The sequence below is a fragment of the Leucoraja erinacea genome, chromosome 19 (genome assembly GCF_028641065.1).
Source record: "Leucoraja erinacea ecotype New England chromosome 19, Leri_hhj_1, whole genome shotgun sequence".
Classification (NCBI taxonomy): Eukaryota; Metazoa; Chordata; class Chondrichthyes; order Rajiformes; family Rajidae; genus Leucoraja; species Leucoraja erinaceus.
In genome coordinates this window covers 27,963,995-27,984,237 of record NC_073395.1, presented here as the reverse complement: position 1 = coordinate 27,984,237, position 20,243 = coordinate 27,963,995, and the positions used below count along the sequence as shown (strand labels likewise).

The following is a 20,243-nucleotide window of genomic DNA, read 5'->3' as shown; positions in this document are numbered from 1 at the left end:
ATATACAGCTGCTTGTATTGTAAACACAAATTGTAAATCCCTTGTAGGATGTGCTGCACAAAAATTACTTTCTATTTATATTAAGCATCAGTGCAAAATTCCATGGGAAAACTGAGAGAGTACAATTTACTCCTCAGAACTTTACCATTCTAGCCATTCATACAGTAACTATTATACAAATCAAGTAACTTTATATGGTCAAGTGCATGAAATGAATCAGGCTGTACCAACACATCCAATGTTAGCAAAGCAGAGAAAGTGGCTTAATTTCATGCCGAAACACACGTCATTTCATCCTGCCACAGTACCACTGCACAATTAAAACGGTAAATTTGATTGTTCAAACAACATAAACTGAAACAAAGTTAGAAGAGACCTGGAAAAGTTTGGAAAAATGTAAAAATACAACTATACTTTCAATCCCATGCTAGAGGATATACTTTTATAAATTTTAAATTATAAACTCTGAACACAATCTACCAATTTACACCTTTCCAGTGTACATGATGTGCATAACTACCAACTTCTCTTAGCTATTCAACAACTAACTGAAATCAGTATAATGTGAACCAAACTGATAGAAAAGTTACATCCATTTAAAAGTAGTTTCAAAACAATGAACAGTAAAGAACAATTTTATCTCGGCTAAATGTTTTTGAATATTAATGTACTAGATCCTTTTAAAGAGAACTTAAAATTGACCTATTTGTGTTGCTGGTCCTCTAACTAGCAAGCCCCGGCATCAAACTTTATTATTGTTGGCAAATTAGACTAATTACTCAGCATTTGCCAGAGGTTAGCTCCCAAACTTAAGTCTCAAATTATACTGTAAAGATACTAGTCTACCTAAAGAGGATAGAACCCAAATAGTCGAGAAATGAAGTTGTTCCTTTACTTGAAGGAAATATGGAACATCGTAACAAATTCCAAGGAAATAAGTATTGATTTAATTTAGTTCTCAGGGATGGTACAAAGTAACAAGCAAAACCATCAAGGGCCGTCAAATTTACATGCATTTATTTAGCAAAGCTGGTGAGCTAGTTTGAATTCAACATAAAACCTAATTTTTTCTCCATTTTAATTGAAAATTACAGAGTGAAGCAAAAGCATAATTTAAAGACCAATTTTAAAAAGGAGGAAGTTTTGGGAGAACAGAAACGTTCTTTAAACAAAATGTGTATACTGGCACATATTGAACTGAAACTGTAATTCAAGGATGCATCATAAAATTCACATCGCAAGCAATGCTTCAGATTGTGAACATTCTTCCTCTAGAAGTCAGCAGATATGTATGCAATAAATTGCTAGATCAGCAGTATGGATCTCAACCAGACTTTATTAAACAGCTGAATGAACCAACTGTTTAGACTGTGCAGGCAAGAAAGTGCAGCACATAACAGTCTTGGTATCCCTTTAAGAAAACCAACCAAAGACATATCTTCCAGGATGAAGACAAAAACAAAATTACATTATTTACTTTTGAAAGCCGGGAAGAAACTTTCAGCATTTCCTCTCAGAATATTGATGGTCATCAACGTGAAACAGTCTATACATGCACTGTGCAAAGAACAGGTCCAAAATCTAGCTGTTCTTCGTCTGAAGTAGATCAATGACTTAATGGGTAATAAGATCATGGGTTGTAATCCGATTACACGATGACACTAATTTCTGAATTTATACTTAAAGTTTGTAGTAATCAGATTGTTACCAATTGCAATTTTACTAAGAGCAAATACCACTGTACTATTACATAGGGAGCAACATGTTGAAACTACAAAAAAGTTTTAACTTCTAAACCTCCTTACAGGTAAATAGGAGCTTTTAGTTTGCTCTTTGTGACTATGTCATGTGCATTGTGCATATAAAATCCAGTCTCAATTACTACAATATTCTTCTGATGGCTGGAAAAAACATTGACAATTTCTCTCAGATGCAGGATAATAAGATTTGATTTAAAACAAAGAGTAAACATGCTGTTCTGGCCTAACATCTACCTCAACATCCATCTCCGTTGCTATTTGTGGAATCTCGATAGATGCAAAAGCATGTATTTACCTGATAATAATGCACTTCAATTAGTTTATTGTACGTGGAGTGCTTTCAGAAGTGTGATGTAAGTTTATAAACATTTTTGCCTTTAAAAATGTTTCAGATCATTAACATCAGATGGAACATTGGTGTCACTCTCAACATGCAAGAGATATAAATTCAACAAAGACCCCAAACTTTCTTCAAATTGTTTAAGCATGGCAATAAAATTGTGGTCGTTATCTGATCTATTGCAAAAATGTTCACTTTCCTGGATTCTTATGGATTGGCCATTGAAATAATGGTATACTCCATAATTTACTACGTAGTAGGCTGCTATTTCACTGAATAGACAAGCATTTAGAGCTTTTAAAAAAATTAGACATTTAACCCAAAGTTGCACTGAAAAGCCTATCACATAGAACATAGGAACTATGTGCTTCATATGTACTTTAGCCCACAATGTTTGTGCCGAACATGCTGCCATGTTAAACTGATCTCATCTGCCTGTACATGATCCCTATCCCTCTATTCCATGCACGTCCATGTGCCCATCTAAGAGCCTCTTTAATCCCACTGCATTTTACACCTTCTGTGTAAAAAGCTTTCCCCGCACATCTCCACTACATTTTCTCCCTCAAACCAAGTGTTGGACATTTCCACTCTGGGAAAAAGGGTGGAAGGACTGTCTATGCCTCTCATCATTTTATACACTTCTATCATGTCTCCCCTCAACCTCTGATGTTCCAGAGAATACAATCTCTCCAAATCCAAACATATTCAAACTCTGCCTGTAACTGAAACCCTCTAATCCAGGCAGCATTCTGGTAAAGAGTAGTACATAGTGCATATCTTGTTTTAAACGTTCCTTTGATGAGATCAAAGCTGTCAAGGTTGCACGCCGTGGCCATCCATGGATATCCAGGAGTTCATGATTTGTTTTTTTCCTTGAACTGTTACACATTCCCTGTGGTGAGAATGATTATGGATTGGCCATAGAAACAGAGTTAGATTTAGAGGACGTCCCGCAGCCCCGACGTCGGACTTTTAACACCCCGGCGTGCGGTCCTGAACATTGGGCCCCCCGTAGCGGCAACTGCGGAGGGCTTGGGGAGGCCCTGACCACGGGGAATAGTGGAGGAAGAGACCGACTTTGGTGCCTTCCCACACAGTGGGGAACTTTGATTCTGCTGTGTGGGGATGTTTTATGTCAAACCCTATAGTGTGTTGTGTCCTGTTGATTTTTATTGTATGGCTGTATGGAAATTCATTTCACTGTGCCATCAGGCACATGTGACAATTAAATCTATCTTGAATCTTGAATCTTAGGGCTAAAGGAACCAAGGGATCTGAGGGATAAAGCAGGAACTGATTTTAGATGATCAGCCATGATCATTTTGAATGGCAGTGCTGGCTCGATGGGCCAAATGGCTACACCTGCACCTATTTTTCTGTTTCTATGATTTCTCAATGGTGTTCGAGACTGTTCCTGTAGCATTGGACAAAGGTGTAAGAAGTTGGAACAAGCAGTCACTGGCTCGTGCAAATTTACAAAAACATGTGCATGAAAATTTTGCATTTACAATTATTCGTGTAAAGCTGAGACAATAAAATTAAAATTGTCTGTATGAGGGACTCGACCTGAAACGTTACCTATTCCTTTTCTCCAGAAATGCTGCCTGGACTCGCTGAGTTACTCTAGCATTTTGTGTCTATCTTCAAAATTAAATATGATATCCTTGTTTGTGATTCTTAATATGTAATTTTTCCTATGAAGATAGTCAAATTTGTCAACCATGTCCAATACTAAACTGCTTAAATTTGTCTAGATTTGCAAACACCACTAAGAATCTGAATTGGCCCTTATTTAAATTGGCTAAATTAATTCAGTGTTAATCACTACATTAATTGCGATTCCAAAACCCTGCTTTCAGTAAACAGAATATGCTACTACCATACCTTTCCTTCATATTTTATTTGGTTGCTGCACTGAAATCACCTAAACAACACTAGAGTGGTAAAGTTAACATGGCAATAAAGTTTCTCTGCACACATATAATTTCCCTAATATTTTGCTAGAATTTTATTTTTACAGCTTGCAACCACAATCCAAGTAATCAAATTTGAGAGAAAAATATGATGTATGAACCAGCAGAACATATTGTGGGATGGGAAAGGAATACTGTTGGCCACACTTCCTCAGAGGCTCGCAATAGTACAAGCACACTTGGCAGCACAAACACAATCCCAATATTTTTTCTATTGCTAAATACACTATTATTGAAAAGCTTTCTTTATATGTGTGCAGAGAAACTTTATTGCCATGTTAACTTTACCACTCTAGTGTTGTTTAGGTGGTTTCAGTGCAGCACCATAGAAATCAGCATAAAGAAATAAATATGAAGGCACCATGTGTAATTCCAAATCAACATTTTGGACAAGTGCACCAGCAGTTTTATAACAATTAGCGCCAATTGTAGTGCAGAAATACATTTCCGATAATTTAATGTATAACAATGCGTATACCATATGTCACTACATCTGCAACATCATATGAATTCTGATTCAAACCTTTCCAAGGAGAGGTGAAGCTGGTTAATTCAGATTCTAGTTACTCCAAGTCAACCACTTGCCATGAAAGTACGTCTTAAGAAGTCATGAAAGACTCGTACGCCTGTGGGTTGGTCTACAATATTTGAGCAAGAATAAGGATGAAGATGCCATTCTTCACTTTAAAAAAAGAAGAAAGTGTCACAGTGAAAAGGACAACATAGTTATTTACCAGTTATTATCTTCACAAATTATTGCTATGAAGTCAATCAAAACTAGTTTTTTTTAAATTTACACATGAAATCAGAAACAAACTTGTTGCATTAAATACAACAAAGGAAAAGACAATTAAATCAGAGAACATATATATATTTTAGCTAGTCCATTCTTAAAAATCATTACCTCAATGGTTTTCCAAGAAAGAACTTAGAAATCTTCAAGGTTCAATGAAATTTCACTGTCTTGTCACTCAATAAATTATTTTTCTACTCTGATATCACTGCAAAACTCCTGAGATGTTACTATTGAGCTCATTGTGAATATACTAAAAAATATGCACGTTAAAATGTTTTAATTTGTTGCTATATTCTTAATTATATGTCTTCAAATTGATCATCACTACTGCCAATGATGAACTTTATATTCTAAAAGTGGAACAGATCCAAATGCCAGGTAGCCCATCTGAAAGTGCTCTCTGCATGTTCAATGGAAACGTAAAAAGGTCAAAACCTGTAAGTTTAACATTGAGTGTCTTTCAAATTACATGAACAAAATCCAAAATAGTCACAAATAATATGTTGCTTTACTGAAATCCTCCTGACAGCCACAACTGAATTATGTTACACTTCTTCTGCCAATACAACTAGCCATTAGTAACAATGCACTACTTTTGAGCAACCATTCATTTTCTGGAGGGAGGAAACAACCTCACAATATTATAGTATTTTTAATTTCAAACTTCATTAGAAGCCAGTGGCCTTGAAAAGTTAATTATAATAGCTTCCCTAATTTAAAAAAATAGCAGACATATATGCATTCCCGCACAAGTGAAAAAACACTCGCAATATTATGTACAAAAAATGTTAAAGCATCCTCTAAACAGAGGTAATGACAAAATCTCAAGTGTAAAAATGGCCACTTATACTGACGTTGTTTCCATATAACATATAGTTTCTTTATTGCATTTACTTACAATGCCAAAATTAGCAAGTATAATTTTGTTTATCAAACCCCTACGTTTTTAGTAGTTAGTGACAGATTCATACAATTTGCGAACTACATCTTGCAGCATAAGTGGTACAGATATCTAAATAACTCCTATTTATAAATAAAATAACGTTACACCAATTTTTCCATAAACTTCTCCTGAACAAATTAATATCAAATTTCAAATAGAACCTGCATCTCTTCACATATTATTCTACATTTTTGTCATATGTGAATTCAAGTTGCATCAGGTGAATGCCAAGTCCAAATGTAAACTTAAAAACCATTCATACACTGTCATAAACACGGGAATCCTTAAATCTCAAAGCATTAATGTCTAACAAAATTTTAAAAAATATAAAAGTTTTTGCATGATGCTGAAAGACTACCAAACAAAAATCTGAACTTAATGTTCTTTTACTGCTAATCAATGGTTTTATTAAAAAATACCCTGATATTATAGTAAAATTCCAATGGAAGCATAATATTATTTTGAATAACAAAACTAGTTTTAATAAAGTACTAAATGTTTAGCACTTTCCGTCATAAGCTGTTTGGCAGTCAAGAGTTTGTGACGTGCAATTGCAAATATAAGTTGCCATTGAAACAAAACCCCAATCGTCAGCTACTTTTTTTTGGAATATATCATTTGCCCTTTGATATGGAACATCATTTTGATAAGATGGTCATGAATGGATCCATGGAACTTTCTATAACGTAGTGCACGTAAAACCAAACAATGTTTGAATCAAAATTATGAATCCAACTTCAACCAGCAACTTACGCGTTGCATTGAAAAATGATAAATATGATTTTACTGTTTAAAAATAAATTTACATCGGACCATAAATTGGCATAATCAAGGGATGGAAGGATTTCTGAGATTGCAGCACGGAGCCAATTGGAATTTATAGTTAGGGCTGCGGAAATGCCAGCCATATAACACGGCGGTGCTGGTGTAAAATGCATCCTGAAGATAAGATAAAGTGCGAGGAGGGTGAAAGTCGGTGCAGGCCCAGTACGCGAGGTGCAGTGTAAATATGCACAGGGGGTCGAGATCTTACTCTGCTCCCTAGCTCCTTGCTGTTGAGGCTGGGCCTGCTGGGGTTTTTTTTTTAACGTTACTCGATGAGACCAGAAAGAGAGGGAGAGGGAGACTCAGTCAGAGCCCAGACAAAAAAAAATAGCCCAGCAGCCGCCCAACATCCACACCGTCAGCCCGCCGCCTCCGCCGCGCTCGGCAAGGTTTTCATCGGCCAAGTTGTCGCCGACGTGCCAGGGACGGGGCTCGGGGGGGTCTCCGGTCGAGGGAATGAAGAAAGAAAACGTTAAAACTTACCGCATGAATTATCTCCTAAAATAACTCCAAGATGGCTGTGTATTGCACCGGGGATGCTGGGTGCTGCCCTTTACCCTATGACCTTTGGCCTCCCTCCTCTGAAAACAAGCACCAGGAGAAAGAAACAACGGTAGAAAAATCTCTTTCAGCTTCCCCAGGCCGCCTTACTACCTCCCTTCCTTCATTAGTTCACAATTTGACATTTTAATTTTAAACCTTCATTTCAATGCCGCTTTCTCTCCTCATAGGGTTTTTTTTTAACAGCACTTGTTCAGAGGAGAAGCTGTAGCTGATGAACACAGCGGCACTGATAACTCAACAGTGGGGAAAGTTGTTATAGTCTTTTCCTCAGACTCTTCCCCCAGTTAGAATTATATATAATTATCAGATAAGTTAACCCAGCCTCAAGGTTAAGATAAACATAGAAGTTAAGCCTGTTCTCTATTATTTATTTTTGATGAAATTGATTATCTTTAAATGTTGTTTGAATATTAATATGTAAAAGATTAATGAATATTATTTCGTTCCAGAAATGAATTGCTATTTATGGTTGAATTTAATACTTGTTTATTTATTTGTGGGACCTATAAGGTTAGTTAACTTCATAACTATACATGATGTTAATCTTTAACATTTATTGATGTTGGTATAATCGTTAATGTTGAAGTTAAACTAATTTTAAGTAGCTTGATGTAACAAATATTAAATTAAGAAAACTGGATGTTAGATAACAAATTTTGTTTTTTGTCATCAATTGTAAATGATGTTCAATGTAATCTAAATCCAAAGAAGTAATGACTGTACTGCTACATTTTTATTCTTTAAAATATTTGTAAACTATCTCAGTTTCTTCTCCTATTTAATTTTGAGACATTTATATTTCAATATTTAATTTTTGACAGCGCTGGCTGTTAGCATTTATTTTTTAAATAACATGGATACCAAAGTAGAGGTGATGAGTGTACAGATCAAGATATTACAGAGTACATATGCTATAATAATTAATTGATTTACAAAAAAGTCTATTCAAATAAATGAATAGTTGGGATTGCATAATTCAGTATAATATATTGAACTTGATAATATCATGGAACATTATAAACATGGTAAATCATCCCAAGATTGTCAGCAAAGTTTGCTATTAAGACACCATGTACAGACTTTTAAAAACTTGGTCAAAGATTTTAAGAAGTACCTTAAAGGAAGAAAGAGAGCTTTTGAATTCTGAAGCCACTTAAATGCATCTTTAGTCTGCAATGCCAGTTATAAAGGAAATATAGGTACTAGCAAACTTTTTAAAAAGAGATGCAATTATCAGGACATTTTAATTTTGTCTTCACTTTCAGATAACTGTATAAACTAGGATTGTCATTCTTAATGTATACTGATTGATAATATGTACATATTATAGGTATATGCGTATAAAAACATGAAGGGGATAGTGTATAAAATCATGAGGGGAATAGATAGGGAGAATGCACAGACCCGTTTACCCGGAGTAGGGGAATCAAAAATCAATAACCAAAGGACATAAGCTTAAGGTGAGAGAGGAAAGATTTAATAGGAATCTGAGGAGAACCCACACAGAGGGTGGTGGGTACATGGAAGAGTAGGTAACTGAGGTAGGTACTTTAACAACATTTAAGAGACACTTGGACCAGTACATGTATAGGAAAGATTTGGAGGGATATGGGCCATTTGTACGCAGGTGGAATGTGTGTACATGGGCTATCTTGGTTGGCGTGGACAAGTTGGGCCGAACGGCCTGTTTCCATGCTCTATGACTACGTATTGTAATGGATAATATGTGTAAGTGTAGACTAAATTACAATATTATAATCATAGCAATTATCTTCACTTATTACATTTACCAGTACCTACAGGCATATTTGCAACTTTCAACTTGGGTTCCTTCTACATATTAATATTTGAGTTGCATTGTAAATTTACTTTAGCTTTTTAAACACAGCCATTCAAATCTAAACCCCATGAAGTCAGTTTATACGTTTTCAAATCATTGATTAAGGCTCAGATAAAGCACCGTGTGCAGTTCTGAGCACCACACTTTCCGAAGGATGTCAAAGTTTTGATATCCAAAGAAAATTAACCAGGATGTTTCCAGAAATATGATACTTAAATCATTTGAGAGATTACAGGAACTGGGATTGTTTTCCTATAAAGAGAAAGCCCTAACTGAGTTATTTAAATGTGTGAGTGGTTTGAGTTGGGTAACATGAGATAAAATGTCACTTCTGTACACGCTGCTGGTGTAGAAACACTGGAACACCGTAGTTTTCAGCACTGTGAGAGTACCTTCACAACAAAGATTATAGCATTATATCTTCTAGACTTGGGATGGGCAGAACTTGCCAGTGACATCCACAAATTATAACAAAGGGAATCATTAACTTGGAAATAACGCCTACATTCTATCACTGGAAAATAGTAATCTTACTAAGCTGTTGAGGATGAACTGCTGCTACTGCAGGCCTGTGGCTTTTGAAATGGTTGATGTAGTCAATATGGGATCTGCAGACTGTGGGGCAGGGCAAGAGCTGATGAATTAGATAAATGGGTAGTAAGAACAGTGGAGCCCCCCTCCTGTAAGTTTCCTTGAGTTTCCCCTTGTTCTGAGTGTGAAAGTTTCAGATTTTCATTGGTCACCTGGACGCTCCTCCATTCTGAGCAGTTGTTAGCCAAGGATACCCACAAGGTGAGGTATTAGAGTTGGGTGAATTATTTGCACAGACCCCACAGGGTGGCACAGCAGTAGAGTTGCTGCCTTACAGTGCCTGGGTCCCAAGTTCGATCCTGAATACGGGTGCTGTCTGTACGGAGTTTGTATGTTTTCTCTATGATTTGTGTGTTTTCTCCGGGAGCTCTCGTTTCCCATACTCCAAAGACATACAGGCTAATTGGCTTGGTTAAATTGTCCCTAGTGTGTGTAGACTGGTGTTAGTGTGTGGGGATCACTGGTTGGCACGGACCTGGTGGACCAATGGGCCTGTTTCCGTCCACACTATCTCTAAACTAAAGTAAATTAACCAACCAATACCCGTCCACTGATACTCTCCTCCGCCTAGCGGAGTTGTTCCTTAACCTTAATAACCTCTTTGTTCCTTAACCTCTAACCTCGGGCTCCTCCTCCTTTTCCCTTTCTTGTCCCCGCCCACCCCCGTCCCCGATCAGTCTGAAGAAGGGTTTCGGCCCGAAACGTTGCCTATTTCCTTCGCTCCATAGATGCTGCTGCACCCGCTGAGTTTCTCCAGCTTTTTTGTGTAACCCTTAATAACCTCATGTTTGACTCCTTCCATTTCCTCCAAACACAAGGTGTAACTATGGGCACACGCCCCAGCTCTGCCTGCCTCTTTGTAGGGTACGTCGAACAATCTTTGTTCGAGACGTACCAGGGCCCCATCCCCGACCTCTACCTCCGCTACATCGACGATTGCATTGGTGCTATCTCCTGCACCCACACACAACTCACTAACTTCATCAACTTCGCCACTGACTTCCATCCGGCACTCAAATACACCTGGACCATTTCCGACACTTCCCTACCATTTCTTGACCTCACTATCTCCATCGCAGGTGATCGACTTTTGACTAACATCCACTATAAACCCACTGACTCCCATGGCCATCTAGACTATACCTCTTCCCACCCTGCTTCCTGTAAGGACTCCATCCCCTACTCCCAATTCCTCCGTCTACGCCGCACCTGCTCCCAGGATGAGGTGTTCCACACCAGGGCATCGGAAATGTCCTCATTCTTCAGTGAACAGGGGTTCGCCTCCCCCACCATAGATGAGGCTCTCACCAGGGTCTCTTCAATACCCCGCAACACTGCTCTCTCTCCCCATCCCCCCCACTTGGAACAAGGGCAGAGTCCCCTTAGTCCTCGCCTTCCACCCCACTATCCGTTACATACAACAAATAGTCCTCCATCATTTTCGCCACCTCCAACGTGACCCCACCACTCGCCACATCTTCCCATCTCCCCCTCCTGTCTGCTTTTCGCAAAGACTGCTCCCTTCGAACCCCCTGGTCAATTCTTCACCACCCTCTACACGGGCACTTTCCCTTGCAACCACAAGAGATGCTACCCGTGTCGCTTTACCTCCCCCATCGACTTCATTCAAGGACCCAAGAAGTCGTTCCAGGTGCGACAGAGATTCACTTGTACCTCCTCCAACCTCATCTATTGCATCCGCTGCTCTAGATGTCAGCTGATCTACATCGGTGAGACCAAGCGTAGCCTTGGCGATCGTTTCGCCGAACACCTCCGCTCGGTCCGCATTAACCAACCTGATCTCCCTGTAGCTCAGCAATTCAACTCCCCCCTCCCTTTTCCGAATCCGACGTTTCTGTCCTGGGCCTCCTCCATTGCCAGAGTGAGCACCACCGGAAATTGGAGGAGCAGCACCTCGTATTCCGCTTGGGCAGTCTGCATCCCGGTGGCCTGAACATTGACTTCTCCAATTTCCGGTAGCCCTTGCTGTCTCCTCCCCTTCTCAGCTCTCCCTCAGCCGTCTGGCTCCTCCTTTTCCTTTCTTCTTCCTGCCTCCCCCCACCCTGCATCATTCTGAAGAAGGGTTTCGGCCTGAAACATTGCCTATTTCCTTCGCTCCATAGATGCTGCCATACTCGCTGAGTTTTTCTGGCAATTTTGTCTAATTTAAAATAAATTAAACCTCCTGATGCTGGATAATATGGAGGTCTGGTGACAGGCACACTAGATCAGCTCCCAGAGCTAACTAAATATATGGAGCCTCTCTTCCAAGGAGCTTCGTCAGGGTATTGATGTTGGTTCACATATTTTGGCAGTCAATTTGGAAGATTTTGCAGAAACAGCATTGGAGGTGCACCTCTAATGATTTGAAATGCATTCTGTAGACAGCCATGCCTCAGAATTATTCAGGATGGGAATGAAGCTTTGTGCTAAAGTCTGAAGCAGACTTTTTAACAGACCTGCAAAAGGCACATTGGCAGTGATGTCTACATCACGAAGAGGCAACTCCTGAGCTCTGGAAGATGATCTGTTTTACAGGGCTTGTCATGTCTCGGGGTCACTATAATCCTGCAGAAATAGGTTAGTTGTTTTACAGATGTTTAGTACTGGACCTATTCTCAGTGAAAATGTCAATGATGATATGTAGCTCAGCTTGCAAATGTGCATTAATTTCAACAGTGACCTGCTACTTAATAAGTGTTAGAATTTTCAGCCTTGGTTCTGAAGTGGAGGGAATGTGATTGTACAATTTCCCATTTGTCCTGTAGATTAGCTCCACTCCGAGGAGGATACCTGTTGAGTTGAGCTATAATATTGTACTGAGAGAGATTGAGAAAATCAATTAGGTTTGATTAGAATCTTGTACGCCATCATATACCAGATGCAAGTCGAAGTTAATTCCTAAGAGCGGTCAAATTTGAGAAGTATTCTCCATAGAGATGAAGGTTTATGTAGGTCAAATAAAACCTTGCATGGTGTTTGATGCTGATCATCAGAATCTTTCTTGTGACAGATTGGGTAAAAAAACTCTTCAACCACAGGGAGGAGGAGACAGCAGGCAGACCCTTTTGCAGATAGTACAATCAGAATTATCTAATTTCTTAGTCATAATTACAATATCTCCTAACATCTTCCCAGATGTGGAAGATCTTGATCAAAAAATGGGGAGAAACCATTTAACACAGAGGGTTGCAAATAACTGAAATTAGCTATATCTGAATGATAGTCAAAGCAGATTTCACAGGATCTTGAAAAAATACTATGTTTTCTAGAAATATTAATTTGTAAACAAAAAGAAAACTGGAGTGTGTAACTGCATGTGTTATTGTTTTCAACCCACCAGCTACGACATTGATCACTAAGTCACTCCGCTGTTTTAAGTTTGGTATTAGCTTTTCGGGTCGAGACACATCTACCAACCTTTAAGCTGCTTTAAGCATGGAAGAAGGGTCTCGACCCGAAACGTCACCCATTCCTTCTCTCCAGAAATGTTGCCTGTTCTGCTGAGTTACTTCAGCATTTTGTGTCTACCTTCGATTTAAACCAGCATCTGCAGTTCTTTCCTACACCTAATGTAATTCTAATGTAACGTTGGCTTTCCATTCATTGCGAACTTTTTCATTCATCAAGCTGCGGAATGTTGACTTTGAAATGTAGAACATTTTCTTATTTGAATGATTCATGTAAGTGCACAATAAAAAATTGTGTTCATTGTAGGCATCCTTCTTTCCAGATTCTCAGAAGAAAATTATGAGCTCTATCTAAATGATAAAATACATTTTGTTCATAGCTTCCCTGAAAGTGGCGTCACAGGTGGAGAAGTTGGTGAAGAAAACTTTTGGTACGGTGATCTTCATAGTAAGCGCATGTGATTACATGTTGTATGGCAGTTGTACATGATGTTGGTAAGGCTGCACTTGGAGTATTGTATTCTGCTTTGGTCACCATGCTTCAGGGAAGATGCCATTAAGCGGGAAAAAGTGCCGAAAATATTTATGAGGATGTTTCGAGGACTTGAGGGGCTGAATTATGGGCAGAGGTTTGGCAGGCTAGAACTTTATTCCTCGAAGCATAGGAGAACCTCCAGAGTGTGAGATATAATCTTATAGAGGTGTATAACATCGTGAGGGGGAGGGGGGGGGGGGGGGGGCATAGATTGTGAGAGGGAAAAGATTTAATAGGAATTTGAAGGACAACCTTTTCACATAGAGGGTGGTACATGTATGCAATGAGCTGCCAAAGGAAATGGTAAACGCAGACGTAATAAAAACATTGGAAAGCCATTTGGAGAGCTCTTTTAAAATATATTTTGGCAGGTACTTGAATAGGAAAGGTTGAGAGAGATGAACAGCATATTTCTGTGTTATTTGACCAATAATCTAACTTGTACAGTATTTGTATCCTTGTATTTCTTAGCATTAATAATACCTCTGCATCTCAGCTTATAAAAGTGTATGTCATTGGTTAGTCTTGTATATTTTGTTTTATTGTGTGTGTGGCATGCAGCCGAAAGAACAAGGTCATAGAATTGCAGCAGAGAATATCAGATATTGCCAGAGATGTTGATTGGCAGCATTGATCCAGTCACTAAAAAGTTACTTATACTTGCATTGACAAGACTTAATTTTATGTGGCAAATTTAGTTTGTATCTATCCACTAAACAAATGTAGCAATTTCATGATATTCAGTACATTTCAATAGCAAAGTTGTTACATAGCTAAAATATAAATCCAATGGAAGAATGATGCCAACAGTAACTTTTGGATATCTTGGATTTAACCATGCATCCATCCGATGACTGAAATTACAGACCATTTATTGCATCAGTATGCAGAGCACAGCCCGTGTCACAGCCATTTTGAGAGCAAAACCTAACCCATTATCTATGATTTATATACCTTGCACTCTTTATGGACGGCACAGTAGTTCAGTGACAGAGCTGCTGACTCACAGCACCAGAGCCCCGGGTTCAATCCAGACCTTGGATGCTGTCTGTATGGAGTTTGCACGTTCCCCCTGATCGATGGTCAGCGTGGACCCATTGGGCCAAAGGGCCTGTTTCCATGCTGTATCTCTAAACTCTAAACTAAACGTACCTTTGGTTTGGGGGTGGGGTTGGGGTGGAAGCCATCAGGATCACTGATTCCCATTACAAACATTCCCAACCACATTTTAAATTATTGACAGAAATGAAATAAACAAATCGGTCTGCTTGAAGTAGTTTGGCTATTCCTACGCAGTAATACAGATGGGACCAAAGCTTTTGTTGTTCTTTAACTTCAGTCACTGGTTATCTTTGCAAAGCCAAAAAAAAAATGCTATGTATTTTATCACAATGTCATTGTTGCATGTTTTCAAATGAATAAGCTGCAGCAAACTACGAATAGATTGTATCTTGAAAAACCTTGTACTGTAGTGTTACAAGGCAGAAATTGATTGAGGTCTTCAGATGAAGTCATAAACAACAAAGGTTGACCAGTTTACAATTGAAACGGATATGCAGGTGTTTTCTTTTAATCTAAGATCTCTCCTTTGCTAGCTAGTGAGCATTTACTACCATTTCATGCGTTCACAACACCATCTTAATTCACTGACAATACCACTGTGGCTGGGTGAATAACAGGTAATGGTGAGTCAGAGTACAGGGGAGGGATTGATAATCTGACTGAATGGTGCCAGAACAACAATCTTGTTCGGAAAATCAGCAAGACCGAAGAGCTTGATTGTTCACTTGAGGAGGGAAAACCTTATGATATGGACTGGATGGCAATGGAGAGAGTCAACAGCTTCAAGTTCCTATGTGTGCATAGATCTTTCCTGGGCCAGCACGTTGAGACAATCACAAAGAATGCTCAACAACCACTACTTCATGTGAAGATTGAGGAGGTTTGAATGAATACTCTATTGAACTACAGGCACTGTATATAGTGGAGGTACATACAGGCATGCACTGACAGACTGCATAGTTCAGTTACCCAAATATCCATGAATGAAGGAGGCTGCAGAGAGTGGTGATCTGAAGAAGGGACTCGACCCAAAATGTCACCTATTCGTTTTCTCCAGAGATGTTGCCTGGCCCCCTGAGTTACTCCAGCATTTTGTGTCTATCTTCAGATGTGTCACAGATATTGAACTTCCCACCATCAAAGACCCACATGACTCTGGCCATGCTCTCATCACATTACTACCACCGGGAAGAAGGTATGGGAGCCTGAAAACCCTGACAACCTGGTTCAAGAACAACTTCTTCCCAGCAACCATCAGGCTCTTGAACACTGCACTATACTAACTTCAGCAACTATGAACTTCTATGGATTGTATCTTTGGTTGCACTATGGATAAACAATAGATGCAGGAGTAGGCCATTTGGCCCTTCGAGCCAGCACCGCCATTCAATGTGATAATGGCTGATCATCCCCAATCAGTACCCCGTTCCTGCCTTCTCCCCATATCCCCATATACTCCGCTATTTTTAAGAGCCCAATCTAGCTCTTTCTTGAAAACATCCAGAGAACCTGCGTCCACGGAGGCAGAGAATTTCACAGACTCACCACTCTGTGAGAAAAAGTGTTTCCTCGTCTCCGTTCTAAATGGCTTACTCCTTATTCTTAAACTGTGGTCCCTGGTTCTGGACTTCCCCAACATCGGGAACATGTTTCCTGCCTCTAGTGTGTCTAAGCCCTTAACAATCTTATATGTTTCAATGAGATCCCCTCTCATTATTCTAAACTTCAGAGTGTACAAGCCCAGCTGCTCCATTCTCTCAGCATATGACAGTCCCGCCATCCCGGGAATTAACCTTGTGAACCTATGCTGCACTCCCTCGATACCTATTTCCAACGACACCATTCATATAAAAATCTGCCTTCCTGTTTTTGCCACCAAAGATAACCTCACATTTATCCACGTTAAACTGCATCTGCCATGCATCTGTCCACTCACCCAACCTGTCCAAGTAACCCAGCATTTTCATAGCATCCTCCTCGCAGTTCACACTGCCACCCAGCTTTATGTCATCTGCAAATTTGCTGATGTTACTTTTAATCCCTTCATCTAAATCATTAATGTATATTGTAATAGTTGCGGCCTCAGCACTGAGTCTTGCGGTACTCCACTTGTCACTGCCTGCCATTCTGAAAGGGTCCCGTTAATCCCTACTCTTTGTTTCCTGTCTGCCAACCAATTTTCCATCCATGTTAGTACCTTACCCCCAATTTTGCCCACTAATCTCCTATGTGGAACCTTATCAAATGCTCTCTGAAAGTCCAGATACACTACATCCACTGGCTCTCCCTTGTCTATTTTCCTAGTTACTTCCTCAAAAAATTCCAATAGTCCATCTCCCGTGATGGAAATAATTTATGGGCCTATTAACCTGTTGGAAGTAAGAATTTCATTGCTCTGTTGCCAGTACACATGACAACTAAACACTTGACATATTTGCTCTCAAATAGAAAAGTCGATCTAGAAAATGATTGCTAATCGATCACTTTTTTTGTACTGCACGTAAATATAAGCATCAAGCTTCCCCCAGTGGAAGATAGGATTAAAGTTCTTAAATTTTTAGTGAAGGCACTATAGCCAATGGTAATTTATTTTTATGGATGTCAATTTTATTCCAAATTCTTAGCCTATTCAAGTTTTTTAAATGTTACACTCGAAGTTTCACTCACGTTTTATAAGTTGTTAGGGGGGGGGAACCATCTACCCTGCAGCTTTTCTCTGAGCCGTGTTTTCTCCCCCTCCTTGCAGCCTACGAACAGACTGGAGCAGTGTTTTCCTGCCGGGACTGGCCAGAACTTCAGCTTCGGCAGTGGCACAGCGCTGAGGCACCATCATGGAGTGGGCGATGCCTTACCCGGGTCGCTGTGTGGTGGGCTCCGGAGTGCTGAGACCGCCGACTCCAACATCGCGGAGCTGCGGCCTGTGGAGCGTCCAGCTGCGGGGCGCGCTGAACTATAAACACCGCCGAGACCGCCAGTGTCGGAGCTCCGACCAGCGTGGCCCTTGGACGTCGGGAGCCGTGGTCTCCGGGTAGGAAGCGGCCACTCCAGACACTCCGAGCCGGTGAGAGTGTTCTTCCGACGTCGGAGTTCTGTCATCCGGTGAGAAGGCCTGTAACATAGGGCTGCCGTAGCGGCCACTGCGGAGGCCTCAATAGGCCCAACTATGGGTGAACAAGGGATGGGACTGGACTTTGCTGCCTTCCCTCACAGTGGGGGGGGATGTTTTTATATTTATAGGTAAATTCTTTAATGTTGTGTCTTTTCTTTATTCGTGTGCTGCAATGGCAAGTCAAATTTCACTACACCAATTGGTGTATGTGATAATAAATGCCCTTTGAATCCTTGTTATTTATTACTTTCTGATTTCAGCAAAACATTTCATTGACCTATGATGAACAATTAACATACAAATCTTTGGAAGCTTTCATAAATAGGCTTTGAAATGTATCTATTCTCAAATATTATTATGTTCTTCATTACTACATTTTCTAACTTATAAAGATGTCAATAGCCTTAACTTTTCCTTTAGATATTAAAAATCAAAAAGCTTCTTAAAGAATTACCCATCAATCTTACTAATAGACAATAGGTGCAGGAGTAGGCCATTCAACCCTTCGAGCCAGCACCGCCATTCAATGTGATCATGGCTGATCATCCCCAATCAGTACCCCGTTCCTGCCTTCTCCCCATATCCCCGCTATTTTTAAGAGCCCTATCTAGCTCTCTCTTGAAAGCATCCAGAGAACCTCCCTCCACCGCCATCTGAGGCAGAGAATTCCACAGACTCACCACTCTCTGTGAGAAAAAGTGTTTCCTTGTCTCCGTTCTAAATGGCTTACTCCTTATTCTTAAACTGTGGCCCCTCGTTCTGGACTCCCCCAACATCGGGAACATGTTTCCTGCCTCTAGCATGTCCAAGCCCTTAACAATCTTATATGTTTCAATGAGATGCCCTCTCATCCTTCTAAACTCCAGAGTGTACAAGCCCAGCTGCTCCATTCTCTCAGCATATGACAGTCCCGCCATCCCGGGAATTAACCTTGTAAACCTACGCTGCACTCCCTCAATAGCAAGAATGTCCTTCCTCAAATTAGGGGACCAAAACTGCACACAATACTCCAGGTGTGGTCTCACTAGGGCTCTGTACAATTGCAGAAGGACCTTTTTACTCCTATATTGGATTCCTCTTGTTATAAAGGCCAACATGCCATTCGCTTTCTTCACTGCCTGCTGTACCTGCATGCTTACTTCCATAGACTGATGTACAAGGACCCCCAGATCCCGTTGTACTTCCTCTTTTCCCAACTTGACGCCATTTAGATAGTAATCTGCCTTCCCGTTTTTGCTACCAAAGTGGATAACCTCACATTTATCCGCATTAAACTTCATCTGCCATGCATCTGCCCACTCCCCCAACCTGTCCAAGTCACCCTGCATTCTCATAGCAGCCTCCTCACAGTTCACACTGCCACCCAGCTTTGTGTCATCTGCAAATTTGCTAATGTTACCTTAGAAACATAGAAACATAGAAATTAGGTGCAGGAGTAGGCCATTCGGCCCTTCGAGCCTGCACCGCCATTCAATATGATCATGGCTGATCATCCAACTCAGTATCCCGTACCTGCCTTCTCTCCATATCCCCTGATCCCCTTAGCCACAAGGGCCACATCTAACTCCCTCTTAAATATAGCCAATGAACTGGCCTCAACTACTCTCTGTGGCAGAGAGTACCTTGAATCCCATCATCCAAATCATTGATGTATATTGTAAATAGCTGCGGTCCCAGCACCGAGCCTTGCGGTACCCCACTAGTCACTGCCTGCCATTCTGAAAGGGACCCGTTAATCCCTACTCTTTGTTTCCAGTCTGCCAACCACTTCTCTATCCATGTCAGCACTCTACCCCCAATACCATGTGCCCTATTTTTTCCCACTAATCTCCTATGTGGGACCTTATCAAATGCTTTCTGAAAGTTCAGGTACACTACATCCACTGGCTCCCCCTTGTCCATTTTCCTAACTACATCTTCAAAAAATTCCAGAAGATTAGTCAAGCATGATTTCCCCTTCGTAAATCCATGCTGACTCGGACCAATCCTGTTACTGCTATCCAAATGTTCGGCTATCTCATCTTTTATAATTGACTCCAGCATCTTCCCCACCACCGATGTCAGGCTTGGTCCGCAAGAACCTACCTGACCTCCCGGTGGCTCAGCACATAAACTCCCCTTCCCATTCCCAATCCGACCTCTCTGTCCTGGGTCTCCTCCATTGCCAGAGTGAGCAACACCGGAAATTAAAGGAACAGCACCTCATATTTCGCTTGGGGAGTCTGCATCCTGCGGGCATGAACATCGAATTCTCCCAATTTTGTTAGTCCTTGCTGTCTCCTCCCCTTCCTCAGCCCTCGGGCTGTCTCCTCCCATCCCCCAACCCTCGGGCTCCTCCTCCTCCTTTTTCCTTCCTTCTCCCCTCCACCCCCTATCAGTCTGAAGAAGGGTTTTGGCCTGAAACGTTACCTATTTCCTTCGCTCCATAGATGCTGCTGCACCCGCTGAGTTTCTCCAGCATTTTTGTGTACCTTCGATTTTCCAGCATCTGC

General features: G+C 40.5%; 1 protein-coding gene across 5 annotated transcripts in view; it reads right to left on the bottom strand.

Moving 5' to 3' along the window:
- Positions 1-7,268, bottom strand: part of cnot2 (CCR4-NOT transcription complex, subunit 2) — a 127,043-nt gene extending 119,775 nt beyond the window's left edge. For 3 of the 5 annotated variants that reach the window (XR_008725056.1, XM_055650728.1, XM_055650729.1), the window contains exon 1: positions 4,662-4,758. Coding sequence is in view for 2 of the 5 variants with exons in the window: in XM_055650728.1 (XP_055506703.1) it covers positions 4,662-4,664 (3 nt within the window). In the remaining 3 variants the exon portion in view is untranslated. Of the gene's footprint in view, positions 1-4,599; positions 4,759-7,123 lie in introns of those variants that run through there. The other 2 variants (XM_055650731.1, XM_055650730.1) reach the window with 2 other exon arrangements.
- Between the last annotated feature and the right edge of the window lie 12,975 nt (positions 7,269-20,243).